At 53.2% G+C, this 19,258-nt stretch overlaps 1 protein-coding gene across 1 annotated transcript in view; it reads right to left on the bottom strand.

Moving 5' to 3' along the window:
• Nphp4 (nephrocystin 4) overlaps positions 1-19,258 on the bottom strand; it is a 98,982-nt gene that overhangs the window by 24,372 nt on the left and 55,352 nt on the right. The window contains exons 12-16 of the mRNA XM_076863423.2: positions 17,618-17,679; positions 15,797-15,901; positions 14,405-14,556; positions 14,078-14,269; positions 13,293-13,480 (exon numbers count right to left, since the gene is read on the bottom strand). Coding sequence (XP_076719538.2) covers positions 13,293-13,480; positions 14,078-14,269; positions 14,405-14,556; positions 15,797-15,901; positions 17,618-17,679 — 699 coding nt within the window. The remainder of the gene's footprint in view (positions 1-13,292; positions 13,481-14,077; positions 14,270-14,404; positions 14,557-15,796; positions 15,902-17,617; positions 17,680-19,258) is intronic.

Here is a 19,258-nt window from a genome sequence, read left to right as displayed (position 1 = left end):
CCCACGCCAGGCCCACGCCGGGTGGCTGCTCTGCACCCTGTTCAATCTCCACCTTCCCTTCAAGATCCACAAGCACCTCCTTTGCACAGTACGAGGAGTTCCCTCCGATCACGGGAACTTCCCAACACCACGCTCCACAATCACAGGCTCTGCACAGCAGCCACGAGTCTCCACGCAGCAAGCAAAGCAGAAATCCAGAGAGGCCACAGCGGCAGAGCCCTGCCCACTCGCAGGCAGACCCAGCGGAAAGTAAGTCAGGAAGGACACAGACGCAGCACAACAGGTCCGTGGGACACCTGCAGACAGGCAGCGGCATGCACCCAACACACAGCACTCCTTTTCAGGTGCACCTGAAACCTCAACAAAAAACAGCAACTTAAAGGCCCCAAAGAACACCTAGATACACTCCGTTAAGCAGGAGCAGCCCAACAATGCTCCCTGATCACAATGCAAAAACTGGAATTAGTAATAAAATTTCTGAAATTCATAACTTACTTGAAACTATGTCAAAGAGCACCCACAAGCAAGGAGGACCCTCCAGGACACAGCAACACTAAGAACACTCTCTGCAGAACCAGTAAACATGCAGCTGTCATCAGAGGAACAGTCCTGCCTGGCGACTGCACCCCACCGAGACCAAGGGTTAAGGTGAGTGAACCAACAACTCAGGAAAAGTGGGGAAACAACCGTGAAGAGTACCAGAAAGGAGGAGAACAAAGGAAACAGCAGAGACCAACGCAAACCCAATCAGTTAGAAAGGCGCACACCCACAGGAGGCAGGCCTGGCAACTCTCTGGAGAGGCAGAAATGCCGGACGGAAGGCGTCCTTGCTCTTGGGAAGGACACCTGCCATCGTTCATGGACTCCGCCAGAATCTGCCCATAAATCCAACAGTCTTCGCACTGACACCAAGTGTCCACGGGAGACAGGCCACGCAAGAATGCCCAGGACACGCTGCAAGGAAGGGCAGCAGGGTGGGAGCTGAGCCCACTAGCAAGTAAAGCCCTGGGACACTGGGCAAGTGACGGAGAGGCACAGGCCAATGTGGGCTGAAGAATGGCTTTCACAATTTAACGGGTTGTTGAAAAATATACAGGGACAAAAATGTGACAGAGACCACATGTGAACTCTTTTGGAAAGTGGACTAGTCTGAAATGTTTGTTGTCCACACCTTCACAGAAACAGTCTGCCAATCTCCTGGTCTAACGGAGCCCAGTAGAAAATCCAGAAATCCACCCAGGCACTTAGGGTGATGCGTGGTAAGGGTGGCTCTTAGGACACTAGGGAAAATAGGGACATTTTAATAAATGGGTTGACCAAATAGTCATCTGGAAAATGAGAGTAGGATCCACAGCGGCCACCACAGAAGGACAAACTGCAACAGATGAGAATCTAACATAGAAAGGGGCCGGCACGTCGTGGGAGGAAGCACGCCTCACTTTCTCGGAGTGGGAGAGGAGAAGGCTCTCCCAGCAGACTCCAAAGTCCCAACAGAGGAAAGAGGAGAGGACACACGGACCCCCCAGCAGCAGGACTTCCACAGAGCAACGCCCATCCCAACTGACATCAAAGACACTGCGACGGATGAAAAGCCCCTGCACGGGACCGAGTAGACGGGTGGCCCGACAGAAACCCGGGAAAGACAGGAGCAGAAGTCCACAAGAAAGGACAAGCATAAGACACAGTGAACTTCACTCATTAAAACGTCACTGAGGCTGGCAGTGGTGGCACACCCTGTCATCCTGTGCCGTGGGAGGAGGCAGGAGGACCACAAATTCAAGGACACCCTCAGCAACTAACGAGATGCTGTCTCAAAATAAAAAGGACTGGGGATGTATTTCAGAGGAAAAGCACCCGTGGTTCAATACCCAGTACAAAAAATAATGATAAAATACAACAACTTCATTGAGGCTGATGTTACTGTTTGCACGTGAGGTATCCCCAAAAGTTCCTGTGTTCAAGTGAGATAATCGGATTGTGAGAGCTGTGACCTAACCCATGGACTGATCCATTTGATGGATTCTTAATCTGGAAGCACTACTGCATGGGGTTGACCGTACGCAGGTGGCACGTGGCTGGGGGAAGTGGGTCACTGGGGATGTGCACTCAGGGGTTACCTCTTGTCCCCGTGGCTCTGTAAGTACACACATCTTTGTGTGCGTGTGTCTGACTCCCCCCGCCCTTCCTGGTTTCCTCTGCCACACCCTTCTGTCATCATGGCCCAGAGCAAGGGAGCAGGCCCGCCGTGGACAGACCTCCAAAACCACGAGCCAAAATACACTGTCCTCCTCTAAGTGGTCACGTCAGCTTTTCATCACTGACCAAGACACCTGACACAGAAGCTGGTACTAAGAGTAGGGTCATTGCTGTCACTAACCTGACCATGCGGCTCAGAAACCTCTGGAACTGGTTTGTAGGAGAATCTGAAAAAGCTTGGAGAAGCCAGCTGGCGAAGCCTTAGAATGTGTAAGCGGGAATCAACGGTGATTCTGGTAGGGTTTAGAAGACCATAGTGCCAACAGAAATGTGGACAGAAAAGACTATGTTCACGAGGTTTCAGAGAGAAATGAGGATTCTTTTGGAAACTGGACTAGAGGCCATTCATACTATATTCTGGCCAAAAAAAAAAAAAAACTTATCTACATTTTTCCCATGTTCTGAGAGTTTCTATGGGGCTGAATTTAAAAGTGATGAATTAATTAACATGGCAGGTTGATTTTGAGTTCGCACAGCATTCAGGCAGTGACAACAGTGTTGCTGGCAACTTCCAGCCAGGTTTGCTTGTGAGAATCAGAAGCAAAAAAGCAGAAAGGAGAGATTTTTAAAACTTGTCATTTGGCCAGAGAAGAAGCCCAGACAGCACTGGGGCTGAGGAAGATGTGACTGTTGAAGAGATCACCACCAATAAGGAGAAGCTAAGTACTTTGCACAGAGATAACAGGGAAAATGCCTTCAGGATGGCGACTCAGGAATCAGCAAGACCACACCCATTGCAGGCTCAAGGGTCTAGAACTGGAAACTTCTTTAAGAGACCAAGGGGGCAGCCTGCTCACACAGGGATGCTAGGAAATCGTTTCCCTGGGATTCTGTTTTACCAGGCTCAGCCATGATCCAGGGGGCCCAGCCACTGCTCAAGCTGGTGGAAGATCTTGGCAATGTCCCGCAGGAGCCGGCTCTCCAGGAATGCAGGATTTAAGGGGTCCTGGAGGCTTCCACGGATATTTCAAAGGAAGGCCTGGGAGGCCAGGCAAAGAGTATCAGGGTCAGAATCCCTGCAGGCAGTCCCTAGAGAGCCATGTATGGAGGTGTGAGAAGCCAAAGCTGTAGTGGAGAACCTCTAGGGTTAAAGGCTGCCAAGGAAGTATGCTGGCTGCAAACAAAGTCGGCCTAAAAGAGAGGTCATCTTGGCTGCCCCTGGCAAGGCCACAGGGCACACTGCTCAAGCCCGTCCGAGGTCTCATCTCACCTGGTGCAAGCTGGAGGGCTGGTTTGCTCAGCTGGCTGCCGTACTGTGGTCCATTCCTTCTTTCTACACCCCTCTTCCTCCACTTTGGGATGGAAATGTTCACTCGGTGTCGTTTTATATTGGATTCATGCAACTTGCTTTTCATCATTACAGGGGCTCACAACCAAGAATCCGCCTTAAGTCTCAGAGGAGAATTTAGACTTAAACTTTTGGGCAATGGTGAAACTGTTAAAGACTATGGGACGCTCAGAGATGGACTGAATGCATTTTGTATTTGAAATGGACATGAGCTTTTTGGGTGCCAGGGGCAGAATGTTATAGTTTGGATGTGAGGTATACCCCCAAATCTGTATTAATGCAGGAATTTCCAGAGGTAAAACGATTAGGTTGAGAGTTGTAACCTCATCTGTGGATTAACCAGTTGGATTAATTAGCAATTTTAAAGGACTATTGTTCTGGGTGGCAACTGCAGGCAAGTGGGGTGTGGCTGGAGGAGGAGGGTCACTGGGGACATACCCTTGGGGATTCTCTCGGCCCCCTGGCTCCTCCTTCTCTCCATTTCCTAGTTACCAGGAGTTAAACATCTTTCCTCCACTACGGTTCCACCATAAGGTCCAGAGCAACGGAGTCAAGTACCATGGACAGAACCTCTGAAACCATGAGCCCAAAGGAATCTCTCCTCTTACTTAAGTTGTTTTGGTAAGAAGTTTTGGTCACTGTGGTAAAAAGCTGCTAACACGGTTGATTTCACGTCTCCCTGACTGTAAGACCCCCACCGTTGGACAACTCACCATGAGGGCAAGGTCATGGGGACAGGCCCAACAGGACTGGCAAGTTCCAGAGAGGAAGCAGCTGACAGACACGGGCACAATGCCCGCCGACATCTCTGCCACGGCATGGATGTGGGGAAGTGCGTCTCAGGGGCTCATGTGCCCGGTCCCCAGTGTGCAGTGCTGAGGTGCCGGAGCCTTTGAAAGGTGGGGTGGTGCAAGGTAATGGGGTCAGGGAGCAGCACTCTGAAAACGGACTAATTCACAGCGAGTTCTCACAGCAGTGAGTTGTCATAAAGAAGGAACCTGGAATCCCACTTCTAGAACCAGACACACAGGCTACTCAATGGCTGCGTTACTTGGGGTGGTGAAATACCAGAAAAAGCCCAAAGGCCCACCAATCGGAGACTGGTAGAACACACTACAGAACCTTCACCCCTAGCGTCCCATGCAGCCATAAAAAGGGATGCAGACCATGCCCGCGTTGAGTGGAACTCAGGACAGTGTTCACTGAGAAGTGCAGGGTACAGAAGAGTGTGTGTGGTGTGATTCCAACTGAAGAGAGAAAGTGGGGAATAACAAAGATATACACACACTTCCTTTTGAAGACCAAACAAACGAAAACACTAGAAGGATAAACAAGAAATTGAAATCCTCCAGGAGACAGGACAGAGAGGAGCAGGAGGGGACGGGATGGCTAGGAGTCTCCAGTACACACTTGATGACAGTTGTGTATTTTAAGCTGTGTAAAGTTCTTAAAAATGGAATCAGAAAGGAAGAAAAGCAAATCTAAAACTGAAAATATAAAACAAATTGAAACAAATGAATCCTACCAAATATCAAACTGGCAATGTAACTCCACCAAGGAAAGAATTATTTCCAGGGCCCCGGGTCATGCATCACGTCTGCACCCAGTGGGACAAAGTCTCAGAGCAGAGCCACAAGACCCCTCAACTCTGTCGGGACAGGCTCTCCCATCAGCATCAACAATGCATTCTCAAGGCCCATGATGTAGGCTGCAAGGCCAACAGGTGAGTAAAACTTACCAAGATCTACGATTTTCTGTGTAAGAGAAATATCACTAAAGTCAGGACCAGAAACCAACATAAACCATGCTTGAACAGGGACTTCCCACCTCTTCCCAGTGAAAGGCTTCAAAGTAATGAAACCCAGATCAAAGCAACCAGGCCCTGGCTTCTGGGACAAGGCTCCCAGGAACAGGGGCATAGCACCCCAGGACACTGGACAGCCCAGGAAGGGAGGCATGCCCCCAACCAGTAGAGCAGGTGGAAGGGAGCTGCCAGGCCACCTGGAGGGCTCCCGCTGGCCAGTGTGGAGATGGGCACATTGGAACTGGCAGAAGTGGGCAGAATACCAAGAGATGAAGTGACACTCACAGACAGAAACCAGACGCCTGAGACCCCATGCCCAGGGTAACCACCATTAACCACCACACCAACCTCCCACTCCAAAAGCGGACAATTAGAAGGGGAAGTTCTGAACCTCTCTTCAGAGTTCTGTGGAGGCTTCGGTATGGTTCATCCCTATCCCAAGGAATTTATTTTTTTTAATTTATTTTTTAGTTTGAGGACAACACAATATCTTTATTTTATATTTACGTGGTGCTGAGAATCAAACCCAGTGCCTCACACATGACAGGCAAGCACTCTACCACTGAGCCCGAGCCCCAGCCCCAGCCCAGAAAAAGCACTTTTTTAATAGAAGAGTGCAGGTGATAAAGGATCCGATGAGAACACCAGAAAAGCCCGACACAGGCAGCTCGGCCGAAGGCGGAGCCCAGGAGGGACAGCCATGGGGACAGATGCTCACAGGCAGCCACAGTGCCCTGAGAGTTCTTCACAAGAACACAAGGAGCCAGCCTCTGTCCACTGCAGACATCGGGGTAACTTGGCCAGCTGAGACCCCTGACACCTGTGCCTCCTGGCGGGGTGGGACCTGAAGCACAGAGCCATGACAACCAAGGGCTCACAACAAAATCCAGAGTCAACCTGAGCCATGAGCCCTACCGCCCCGATGGCGAGACCTGCTGGGATGCACCAGCAGACTGCACAAAAGGAGGGGCAGCCGGACAGACCCACTCAGTCTCCCTGGAAGGCCTCCCGAGGAGAAAGGCAGAGGCTACTTACTATTCCAGACTGAAGAGATTGATCAGTTCAAAACCCAGTTCAGAAGCCACACAGGCTCACTGGGGCTGTCCTGGAAGGCTGCAGGGTGCCTGAACTGCGACCACACAACTGTGGGTGTGCGAAAGGGCATCCTTGTTTTTAAGATGTGCACGCTGCAGATTTGGAGGTAAAGCGTTACCTATCTGCAATTTGCTTTCAAATGGCTCCGTGGGGAGCTGGGGTGGGGCTCAGGGGCAGAGCGCTTGCCTAGCATGTGTGAGGCACTGGGTTCGACTCTCCTCACTCCCTCAACATCTAAAAATACATGTTTTAATAAGTGGCTCTATGGGGGAGATACACAGAGCTGACAGTACCCACAGGCCATGGTGGCTCCTGGTGACGAGGACACAGGTGGGGCTCTGGAGAAGGCCCAGGAAGGGGGAGGCAAGCTAAGGGAAGGGAGACTGAGGAGCAGGCTCCATGCCCACCGGGCCAGCACTGGTCTGATGAGGAATGCTTCTCACTGGAGCCAGGGACCGAAAGACGACTTTGGCAACCCAGGAAGCGAAGGCCTCGGCCTCACACTGGGAAGACCCCACATGAGGAACATGTTAGAAAAGCAGGAGCCCAGGCCAGAAGCAAAGGACACGTGGGAAGGACAAGGACCCATGTGAACAGACAGAAGCACCCCAAACCCAGTGGAAGCTTCTGGAAGGGGTAGAGATGACAGCCGAGGGAATGCCAGAGGGACATCCCATTCTGAGGGAAAAGAGGTGACAAGAAGAACACACTCCCCACACACACTCCCCTGAACGCCACAGAAACCACTGTCTGCAGGAGCCCGGCCACAGCAGAACACCGTGGAACCACCGTGGAACCTCCCGCTGGACCAAGGCAGCCAAGAACACAATGTCTCAAGGGCCACTTTCTACCCAGGGTTCCTGCCATTGAGAGGGGCATAGCCTGGGGAAGCTAAAACCCAGGCATTCTCCCATCTACCCGCACTTGCTCAGATGCCAGAGTGTGGATTCTGGGGACAAACTTTCTTACAACAACTAACTGGGCCCGGGAGTGGCCGGGGACTACCCTGGTGGGTGTGCCCCATTAGCTTAGTGGGCTCTGCAAAGACTGTTCCCACACAGAAAATGAGCTCCACAGGAAGTCCTGGTCTGCATATAAAGGCGAAATATATAAATGAAACTTGTAAAAGACAACACAGGAGGGAATCCTCAACACTTGGCAGAGACAAACTCCTTTATGTCTAGTGAGGGAAACGTATCCACTGGAGACTGATACACAGACTTAATTTGAATTGAAAATTAATGTTCAGCAAAAGACCATCAACAGAGCTGGAAGAGAAGCCAGGCCCAAGAGGGGTAAGACACCTACGTGTCTGAAGAGGATCCCACCAAGATGGACAGAGAAGGCCTACAAGCAGAGCCCACACAGCTGGACGACAGAAGAGGGCAAGGACGGAGGACGCGCTCACGCGGGTGGAGACCCTCAGGCCTGTGAGCATGGGGCACAGGGTCCCCAGCCGGGGGGAGCACACCAGCAGGACTGTTAGAGAAACAGGCCAGCAGCCGCTCTGCAGTTGGAGAGGGTGGGGAGCAGCTCCAACCTCGATCCCAGAAGCACAGGGCAAAGCTGCCCAACCCGACCCACGCTAGCCCAGGACCAGCGCTTGCTCTCCTGGGCACATCCCCAGCAGGAGCGCACACGCCACACGCCAGAACAAAGTTCATGGCAGCGCCATCCAGAAGGGCCAGAAGCTGGAAACGAGTCCAGCACCTATTTGCAAGGATGAACACCGTGGGTCCCTGTACAGCCACAAAGTGGCACTGCCAGGGACAGCGCTGAGGGGTCTCTGGAGAGACAAGCTGCAATAAGCCCTCTGCCACATGCAAAAGGGATAATGCTTTGGACAGAAACAGAAGTAAGGAGAGCATTTCCTCAGGGAGGTTCAGGGTCAGGTGAGGGGATGGACAAGGGGCTTCTGCATAATAGCCAGACCCTGCACTGACATGATCACTTTGTAAGGACCACACTTCTGCAGAGATAAACCCAGAAAGGATCACAGCCCAACCCAAGGGTAGAGCACAGAGCTGCAAAACTAGGAGACAAGGTGGGACCAAATCAGGTGACCTCGGTCAGGCTTGGAAGTGACATTTTACACAACACCAAGCACAATCCACGAAAGAAAGGACTGGTGGGCTGTACTACATGCGAATTAAAAACTTGTGCTCTGCAAAACACACCAGTAAGAGCGGAAAAGAGCCAGCCACAGACAGGGGAGAATATCTCCAGACACATATCAAACAGGAGACTGCATCCAAAGCAAAGATACACCTGTTCAGATGTCAGAACAGATGCCTCATGGAAGAAGATATAAAGGTGGCAAATAAGCTCACGGAAAGACGTTCAACACCATGTCACTAGGGAACTGCAAATCAAACGAGAAACACCACACACCTGCTGGAATGGCTCAGCCCCAAATACTGCTAACCCAAATGCAGACAGGATGTGGAACTGTCGCTGGTGGGAATGCAAAGTGGCAAGCTCTTCTTATCAGATGAACACACGCTACCATACACAGCCCCACAGCACACACTTTGGCACTCACCCAGTGAGCTAAAGGTTTACTCCACTCACAATCCTAGTATAACAACTTGATTCACCATTGCCAAAACCTGGAAGCAACCAAGATGCCCTTCAGCAGGTGAGTGAATAAAAGAACTGGTGTATCCACAAGATGGAGTACTTCCAACACGAAGGAAAAAAAAGCCATCAACACACGGAGTGCAGAGGAACTGGGAGTGCCCACTGCCGAGTCAGAGGCCAGCCTGAAAAGGCTCCATCCAGGCCGAAGCCAGCTGCAGGAGATGCTGGAAAGGGCAGAACCTTAGAGACGGACAGAAAGCCACAAACAGGGGACGTTAGGGCGGTGCAATCATTCTGCACTCACCAAAATTCAGACCATACGATGCACAGGGTGCCTTAACACTGACCATGAGCTTCAGAAAATAATAATCAATCCACCTGAGTTCCACAAGCGTGGCACACCAACGTTGAGACCTTAAAACAAGGAGCAGGGGCTGGGGGTGAAGGGGCCTCTGCACCGCCTACTCACCTCTATCAAACCCAAGACTGCTCTGGAAATAAAACCCTCCCATTTCTTTCCCCGCCCCATTCTGTTACTGGAGATTGAACCAGAGATACTTAACCACTCAGCAACATCCCCAGCCCTTTATATTTCATTTTGAGACAAGGTCTGAGTTGCCAAGGATAGCCTTGGACCTGTGATCCTCCTCACTCAGCCTCCCCGGCAGTGGGAATTACAGGCATGTGTCACCACGACCAGCTCGTCCCTTTGTTTTACCTCGTGGGACTGGAGCCCTGCAAGCTTCTCTGTGCCCATGTTGTATTTCAACAGCAGGAACTGGCTTGAGAGTGACCATGAAAGCCCCAACCCCAACCAGTCAGCTAGGGGTAGGGGCCCTCTGCACATAACTGCCCCAGACCTATGCAGGCAGAAGCCCCTGTGGCTGAGATTCAACTATGGACTTAAACTTAAGAATTTTACACTTTGGGCACAATGGACTTAAACTTAAGAATTTTACACATTGGGCACAATGTATAACTAAAAATTTACTTTGTTTATTTTATTTTTATGTGGTGCTGAGGATCGAAACCAGTGCCTCACATATGTGAGGCAAGCGCTCTGCCACTGAGTCACAACCCCAGCCCTGCACTTTGAATTTTAGTTCATAATGACAAGAAAATTTGATTTTGGACTTTAATTTCTTTAGACATAAACTTGCAAAGACATTTAATTTGGGGACTTTAATTATTATCTGGGAAATTCAAAATGGAAATGCATTCAAATCGGGAGCATCTCTAAGTGGCTGGTGTTTTTATTGGGTGATCTCAATGCTGCAGGGCTTCTGATAAGCTGCAGGATTGAAAGGTGGGACAGACCTGGAGGGGAAGGGACCAGGGACGAGGCTTCAGCAGCAGGCGGAGGAGCCCTGAAACCAACACACGGTTCTGAGCTGTTTCCAGCCTCCTGAGGACACAAGCTGCGCCATGCACCACAGGTCACTGAGATCAACCAGCAAAGGCGGACGATTTGGGAGAAGTGATCCCTGGAGGGTTGGAACCGCCCTGGTGGTGACTGGTCTCTCCCCCAGGATAACATCCAACCAGAGACATGACTGTAAGCTCATGGGTTAAGGACAGTGATCTGAGAATCAAATGTGGGAGGAAGTGTTACCAGAGAGCCTCCCTCCCCTGACCCCATGCCTCCACGCAGGGGCCTCCCGGGCCCTCTCTCAGCCCAGCCCAGGTTCAGGACAGGAAGAGCGCATCCACCTGGGATGGGGGGGGTTCTCTGGTGAGGGATGGGGCCTGGGCTGCTCGGCCCTCCCCTGCCTCCCATCTTCAGGTCAGCAGCAGACTGGAGTTGGAGGCACCTGTCGACAGGCAGGCTGTGAGCCTCCACCAGCATCAGAGTCGGTCCAGCTCAGGCTCGGGCCCCAGCAGGGGCAGGGGGCTCTCGTGTTCCCACAGCCACTTTATGAGCACCATGTAGAGAAGAGCGCGACGTGATCTTCCCCATCCCGCTCAGCTGAGGCTGACCTTGACAGGACCTGGAGAGCACGCCTGCCGCACCTGCCGCCCCCCGCCCCCCACACCATGCCAACGTCTGGCCGACCTCCTCCTGCTTGTTTTCTATTTACCTCATTTCCAAACTTACTTCCTTCTACTCGTACTGACTTTGTTTTCCTCCCCAAAACTCCCAGAGTTGAACATTAGCACTGTCTCTTACTCTCCCCAGCACAGGCTTCCAAAATTGTACCTTTCCAGCAAGGGCCACTTGCATCTCACAATATCAGCTTTTCATTTAGTCATTTCTACTCTGATTTCTGACTCACCGTAAGAAGCGTATTTAAAAAGAAATACTCTAAACTTTAGAGTTAGTAGTTCAGACTATTGCCGGGGGTGGGGGGGAGGGTCCTGACCTTGGGGCACTATGGTCAGAAGATGCTATAAAATGAGATTTGACAGTGATTCTCTTGGGGTAGGGTGATACCGGCTTGGTGGCCTAAACCATATATATCAGTGTTTGTAATTTTTAAGGTTTGCTTCAGATAGTACCCACCCCCTGAACAGGATACGCATGCTCTCTCAGATCATCTTCCAAACCACATTCTGGAGCACACCCATGACTGTGCTTCCGTTGATCCATCAGTTTACTGAGAGCTGGGCCAAATCACTACGATTGTGGGTTTGTCGGTCCCTCCACACACAGCCATCCATCTGCCTTTCCTGGAGCTGTGTGAGCAGCTCAGGGATCGAGCCGCTGTCCTACTACACTGCCTGCCTGGTTACTGCCCAGCAGCCTCCTGGACCCTGGACCTGCATTCACCCTTCATCTCCCGTCGACGCTCATGTCATTAAGCTACATTCTGTGGCGCCAGAATCTGAGCGTGACTTCCCACCTTCTACTGCCCACCACAAGATGCAGTGGTGGTCAGAGCCCAGCTTGGTCCTTTAAGAGCCATGTCACCAACCAAAGATGGGACAGCCAACCATCAATAAACAACATGTCAGGCACATTCCATCCCTGTGGTTTGAATCCACTCACCCAAAACGAAACAGAAGGGAAAAAGCCACTGGTGTTCCCTCTTGGAGGACACAAGGGAACATGCCATTATTATATTCTGCCTTTCCTGCGCGCACTACACCTCAAGGTGACCAGCCGATGGGGGAAGCCTGAGTCACAGAAGCACTACAGCTGGGATCCGGAATGTCCTGTGTTGAAGGCTTGGTCCCCAATGCAGCAACCTTCAGAGGTGGGGATCTGGAGAAGGGAGTGGTCACGATCTGACCACATCAGTGGACAGTGCATTCATGGTCATAACTGAACACTCCCGGGAGTCGCAGGCTCTGGGGCCTAGCGGGAGGAAGATCATGGTGGGCATGCTCTTAAAGGGCACCTCTCGTCCCCAGCCCCTTCCTGTTTCTCTCCCTGCTTCCTGGCTTCCAAGCTCTTCCCTGCCACACTCTTCTGCCATGAACTTTTGCCTCACCTCAGGCCCAAAGTAAGGGAGCAGCCAGCCATGCTCAGAAATCCCTGAAACCGTGAGCCAAAATAAACCTTCCCGCTTCTCAGCTGTTCTTCTTGGGTAGGTGTCACAGTGACGGAGGCTGACAGGAAGCACCCAGCCGGCACACAAAGGTGTTCCAAAGCAGGATGTGTCCTTGTGCACCCTCCAGCAGTGACTGATAGCATGCGACAGTTGTGATGGCTGCTGCTGTACCAGAGGAAGAAGCACCGGGTGTCACAGTGCTGCAGAGACAGAGTCCAAGTCACCCACTACAAAGAATCCTTGACAAAAACAAAACCATGCACCCGATCACACATGGATCCCTGACTCAGGAAAAGAGGGGACGGAGAGACAGCCTTAACTTCAGAGCCTCAACAAAGTCCAGACTGGGGGATGGATGCTCCGCAGAACACCTCTTCCACAGAGAAAGGAAAGAGAGAGACGGGATGGTGGCAGCCACCGCAGACACAATCCCCAGGGCAGCACACAGGGGCACCCGTTGCAACACACAGACAGGAGTTTTGAACTAATATTTTAAAAGTTATGAAATTATTGAGGAATTCTTAACATTAACTAGATATTTCCTGATATTAAGGAATCATTTTTTACTATGACAGCATAAGTTTTCAAAAGACTCCATTGTTTTATGGAGGAACATAGGAAATATTTACAAATGACTTACAATGACTGGGTGGGGGAGGCCCAGGTTGGGTGCAGTTGATGGGTGTGGGTGTACTGGCCGTGCCTGGGCTGTTTGATGATGACATGCACACAGGAAACTCGGTGCAGGCCTCAGCAGTCGCACTGCACAAGCACTTACCAGTGTCAAAGGAGCCGTCTTTACTAATGGGAACAAGGACGTGAGTCAGGGAGCCGGAGCCCGTCTTCCCCATCCCAGCCAGCTCCACCAGCTGCAGCCGTGGCGTCGTGGCAGGTGGGAGGCGGTAGAACTGGAACGTGAAGTACACGGACTTTGGCCACGGAGCTCCTTGGTGGTCCTGGGCCACTCTGCACCCAACAACAGCTCTGATTAATCAGGCAGCCACAGCAGAGCACCTGGGTGGCATGTACGCTTGCCCAGGGACACAGTCACTAAAACAGCTTCACTGTGGCCTCAGGAGGGCCGCAGCCATGTCAGGCACAGTGAGTCTCCTGGCCTGAGGGTGCTGCCCCAGAGCTACTCTGACATCTGGGAATCAGGCAAACGTCATGCATATTTTAATTAAGGAGAGAAGCCTGGGCAAAGCAGGCTCCCTGGCACTCAGAATGGTTCTGGGTGGGTCCTAGCCAAAGTAAAGTAGAATCAGATGGCAGTTCAAAGGTTCCCAGCACAAAAAAAGGAGACGGGAATGCTAATTACCTGATTTGATCATTACACATAGTATACATATATCTCATCATCACACTGCACCCCATAACACACACAAGTATGTGCTAATTAATTTTTCCTTTTTAACGAAGAACAAATTAATTAATTAATTTGAAAAACAGCGCTGCTAGGTCCAACAAGACCTGAACACAGCATCTGCCAGGTCAGAGTCACGTCACAGCTACTCTTCAGCACAAGGAAGCAGGGGCGTGGCAGACAGGAAACTCAGCCACTACCTGCTGAAGGCAAGAAACTGCAGCACTATTTCATTGCTCTGTAGACAATCCGCTTCTTCCCTTTGAGGGTCGAAGTGCACGGGATCCGTGGGACTGACAGCTTCGGCAGGCCGCTTGCTGGCATCCAGAATCTCAGGAAAGCCGGAGGACTGCAGGAGAACCATGGTGGCTCTGGAGAGCTGGCTGCCAGAACTGAAACAGAAACAGTCCTCAGCCAGCCCGCGAGAGGGGCAGAGATGCTCTTCTCCTTCTCAGAGAGCTGCTAATCAAAGGCAGGTGTGACAGACGGCACTTGCCTGGCCCCACCCCTCCTGGTGCCCACCTTACCTCCTTTGCTGGGGTCCCACGACAATGGGGGCATGCAGAGGGGTGAAGGGCAGCTCCTGCAAAGGTTCAGCAACAGGGGTTTCCAGGACCAAGGGAGTCTGACTAAGGTCGGCTTCCAGATGAGAGATCCCGCCCTCCAAAGGAAACTCCTGCTAAACAAAATGGGATTCCAGGTGAGGCCACAGGGACCCCAACCTGCAGCCACCAAGGATGCTCAGCTCTAAGGGGGCTGATGACTACTGCCTCTGTAGGCTGTCAGCCTCCACCACCACAAGCACAGGAGGCTCAGTTATATTTTAACTGACTTTAGTATAAGTATGTTCCATCTAATACTTGGGATATGCTTATGCTAACACATTATTTGTTTTGCATCCAAAATCTTAACGGTGACTCCTTTATTTCTCATGATTATCTGTAAGTCAAGAAACAGCAAGAGGGGCTGGGGTTATGGCTCAAGTGGTAGAACGCTCACCTAGCACGTGTGAGGCACTGGGTTCGATCCTCAGCACCACATAAAAATAAAATAAAGATATTAAAAAAGAAAAAAGAAACAGCAAGAAAGGAACCACCAAGTTTATGAACAAGCCAATACCACTGGGGACATCTGATGCCTGAGATGGAATGTTAACGTCAAATCTCAGAGCTGGCCCGTGCGTCTGGATGCTGCTCTAGCCCCTGCCAGTCCTGAATCTTCTAGTTATTCCCTCTGAGGCAGGTTATCTGGGTGGAGAGGAGAGCGGGACTCCAAGCCCCCTCTCCACTGGATCACACTCGCAGCTTCTGCTGAGCAGGGACAGCTCTCACATGATGTCTCAGGCAAAAATAAAAAGACAGCAATAGCTTCACAAATGGGGAGCTGCAGGCGTGTTTCAGAGCAGGGTGGCACGGACGCTCACATCAGGGGTGCCTGCTAATGCACGACCGGAAGGGACGTTTTCCTCCGTGCTACCAGCGTGAGACCAGAGGTGCAGTGCGCAGGACCAGCTCTGCAAGGATCCCCACAGTCAGGGGCAGCAGAGGCTATTTTGGCTCCACCTGAACCCTCCCCTAGCAGCCAGGAAGGCCCAGCTCAGCCTCCTCCTCCGCCCTCTGCCACCTTCCTTCTCCTTTCACCAACAGACCCGCCAGCAGCTGAGCTCCGCTGGCTCAGGGAAACCAAGCCTGAGTCAATCACCCACCGTGGCGAGAACCACATCTTTCCCCATTCTCCTGGACAGAACGTGCTTCTCCATGGAAGCACAGAGGGACACAGTGGCCCACCCCACCCATCCCACAGCCCAAGTCTCAGAGCCTACTGAGGTCCTTGTCACCTAACCAAGGACCAGCACAGCTCAAAATCCCAAGGCTTGCCAGCAGTCAGGGGGATGTGAGGCAGGAGGCAGCATGGGGGACACTTACTGCCTGGGGCTGGGAGCCCTCTGGTGACCGTGGAGTGGCTTTGGCTGAGCGGCACCGAGCCGGGGACTGCGGGGAAGTCACCAGCTGGGAAAGTGACAACTGGAAGGCAAGAGAACTCACGTCAGCTAGTGAAACCCCCACACTCACACACAGGCATGTGCACACACACGACACAAATCCAGGGGAACAGAGGACACTCAGCCAGCTGCAGAGGGGAGCAGCTCCACAGCCTCCTGGTCAGCAGCTGCGTGCAACCTAGAGCCTCTCCTAAACTCGCCTCAGCACACAGACCACGATCTGAATAAAAACACATCAGTGGGGAAAAGCAAGCAGACGAGGGCAAGGGTCTCCCCTCCAGGGTGGACTGGGCTAGACCCTTGGGCTTCACTTCCACCCCTGGACTGGATACTTCCAAGCTCCGTCTGATCCAGTCACCTAGGTCCCTGCCCTGTGAGCCTCCCACCAAGACAGTGACTGTACAGGCAGCCACCACGGGCTCTGGAGACAGATTATCCCACCACCTCTTTATCATGTGACCTTGTGAAGGTCAGCCAGCCTCTTTGCCTCAGTCCCCTTACTTGTTAAAAAAAAAAAAAAAAAGATGATCATGGCACCTGACCTGCAGGACTCCCGTGAGAATGAATGGGCATCCATGGCAAGGGCCTGGCGTGGGGCCTGGCACATGGCAGGCCTCTAGAAAGGTTTATGTTTATATTTGGAAAATGAATGCCTGGAAAAAAGGCAGGGGGCGGGGGGGCTGCTCTACTGGAGATGCTATTTCCAGCACATGCTGCTGTGGGATGCTCACTTTCAGCGGGGACAGCTGGCACAGAGGCCCAAAGGAGGTGCCAGCACAGAGAAGTCAGTGAGAGAAGAGCTGGAGAAGGGAGGGTGAGCAGGACGGCAGGGCATCCTGGCAGCATCTGCAGGGAGCCAGGGAGACCACTCGGTTCTGCTAAGCCCCCGAGACCAGGAGGCACCGTAAGCCCTCCCTGCCTGTGGCCCTGAACACTCAGGGCGACGTGGAAACCGCTGCAGGGAATATGCCAGATTAAGCCAGCAGGGGACCAGGAGGCAGTCCACAGCCAGGCATCTCCAGCACACAGATGCTCCCCTGGGGCCCAGCTCCCAAGCTGTGTGCCCCACACTAGAGCCACTTCCTGCAGACAGCCTGGGTCACCGAATCACTTGACTTTTCTAGAAGTCAACTTCCATGCAGCATTAGCAGACAAAGTCACCAGGAAGAACAAGCCAACTCTGACCTCAGTCAAAATCATGCTGCTAGAGCCACCCAGGGCCACAGGGAGCACCCTGCAGCTCAGTACACCACAGCCTTATCAGCCACCGAGCATCAAGGCCAAGTCAGGAAGAGCCCTCCTCTGCACACAGGTGAGTCCGGCCCACATAGGTGCGGGCTGACACACCTGTGGCCCTGAGTGCACCAGCATGTGGCCTTGGCCCTCTCTCCTGGCTGAATAGGTCAGGGAAGGGTGAAGACTATACCTCAGTGTCTCCGAAAAAAACAAAAGGCCTTCAATCCTAAGGGCATCTCCACCAGCAGACATGACTGCCAGGAGAGCACAGCATGTCCTGGAGACACTACAGAGACCTCTGATGGCAGCAGGAAGCCACCACCCCGAGAGCCCCACGCTGAGTCAGCATGTCAGGATCAGGCCACGTGACAAGTTGGGAAGGCACCAGACGCCCCCAGCCAGCGGGCCCCCCTCAGGGATAAGAAGAGACAAAGAGTGCTTTCAGGGTCCACTGGGGCTTATTCTGGAATTCTGAAGTGGACCCCATCAGGCCTGGACTTACCCCTGGGCCCACAGGCGAGTCCTGGGTGGCCGCAAGACCCTCGGGTACTGGCACAGGCAGACCTGGGAAGAAGCACAGGAGCCGTCAGCCTCGGGGGTTCAGTGCAGCCGATCTTGACACTTCTCTCCACCCTGTCGACACTAGAGCCAGCAGCAGCTCCAGTGCCGTCCCGAAGCTCAGCAGTTTGCACAGAAGGTGGCAGACGCTCCGCGAGGCTCCGCTGGAGATCAGACTGGAGCGAGCCTGCCGTGCTCCGCCTCACACGCTCTGCCTACCTCCTTCCTCCTGAGCTGTGCAGTCTAAGTGTGGCCCAGTGACACAGGACAGTTCTTGGACACTTGAGATCTCTTAAAACATCTGCTCTGCTCCCCATTAGTGTTCAAGGTTTGCACACGTCGCTGTCTTGGGAGAGTAGGGCTCCCAGCTCCCTGGTCCAACCCACAGAGACGACAGCCCAGACGGTGGCCCCGTTAGTACCCACTGGATACCTTCTGGTCCCTGAGTCCTGTTTACTCCAGGGAGCAGCAAGCTGGGCTTCCCAAGGCCTGCCAAGGAGGGGGGAGGCCGGCTATTCACACCATCCCCTTGGAGCAAGCGGCTGACAACATCTTTGACACTGGAGAGGCCAAGGCTGCTGCCCGAGTGCCTGGGGCCACCTGCACAGCGAGCGGCCTCCCACAGAGCCCCCGGAGCCTGCCGCCTGCCGCCTGCCGCCTGCCACAGAGGGGTGCTTCCAGGCAAACCCACCCACGGCCACTAACCCTCGTATGCTCACTTCACGCAAGCCTCTGCCTTCCCCCACTGTGGTCACCACCTTCCGTTGACAGTGGAGCCCAACCTAACGAGGCACCTCTGTGCCCCGGCCCCGAAGGCCAGGTTGCAGCCAGCACAGGATGTGAGCCTGGGCACTGGCCTACAGTGAGGCCCTGCTGCTAGCCCTCAAGGGACAGTTGGCTTCAGGCTGTGCCCTGCCAGCGCACTGCATTCATCTTCACGGGGACAGACTCTGCCCACCCCCTGAGCTTCCAGAATCTTCCAAACCGCCTGAGAAATCAGGTCCTCTCCCCAGGCTCTTGCTCAGCCACATGTGGCCACCAGGCACGCCCCTGGCTCCCCTCCCTCCCCTGCGGCCTTTGCTCCCCAGGTTCCCTCAGGGCCTACATGTGCCATGAAAGGTCAGGCAAATGGCTCTTTCAGATGTTCCTGGATCCTGTCCTCAAGGGCACGCAGCTCGGGGCGGGCACATGTTCACAGTGCAGATGCCATCCACACAGAGATGGCCAGCCACTTCCTGTCCCAGTCTGGACCACGGCAGAACAACACAGAGACTGTGTCCAGAAGGACCAAACACAAGAACAGCACCCAAAGGAGCACTGCCAGGCCCACTGGCCCACGAGCCGCTGGCCCCCCACCTGGGCTTCCACAGTCCCCTGGGAGGTGGCCGGCTCACTGCAGGCTGAGGCCCTGCTGGAGGGGATGGTCAGAGGGAGCGCTGCAGCCCAAGTGACCTGACCCCCCAGCCCGCTGAGGCAGTGCCCGCTCAGGGGCCCCGTCCTCTGACAAGCCAGTTAAATGGGGTTCCCAGGAGCCCTCAAACAGTCTTGTCAGGAGAGCCTGCAGCTCCCGAGTACACTCCCCTGC

This window comes from Callospermophilus lateralis, chromosome 7, assembly GCF_048772815.1.
Source record: "Callospermophilus lateralis isolate mCalLat2 chromosome 7, mCalLat2.hap1, whole genome shotgun sequence".
NCBI classification, from domain to species: domain Eukaryota; kingdom Metazoa; phylum Chordata; class Mammalia; order Rodentia; family Sciuridae; genus Callospermophilus; species Callospermophilus lateralis.
The sequence above is the reverse complement of the archived record's forward strand: the minus strand, read 5'-3'. Positions and strand labels throughout refer to the sequence as shown.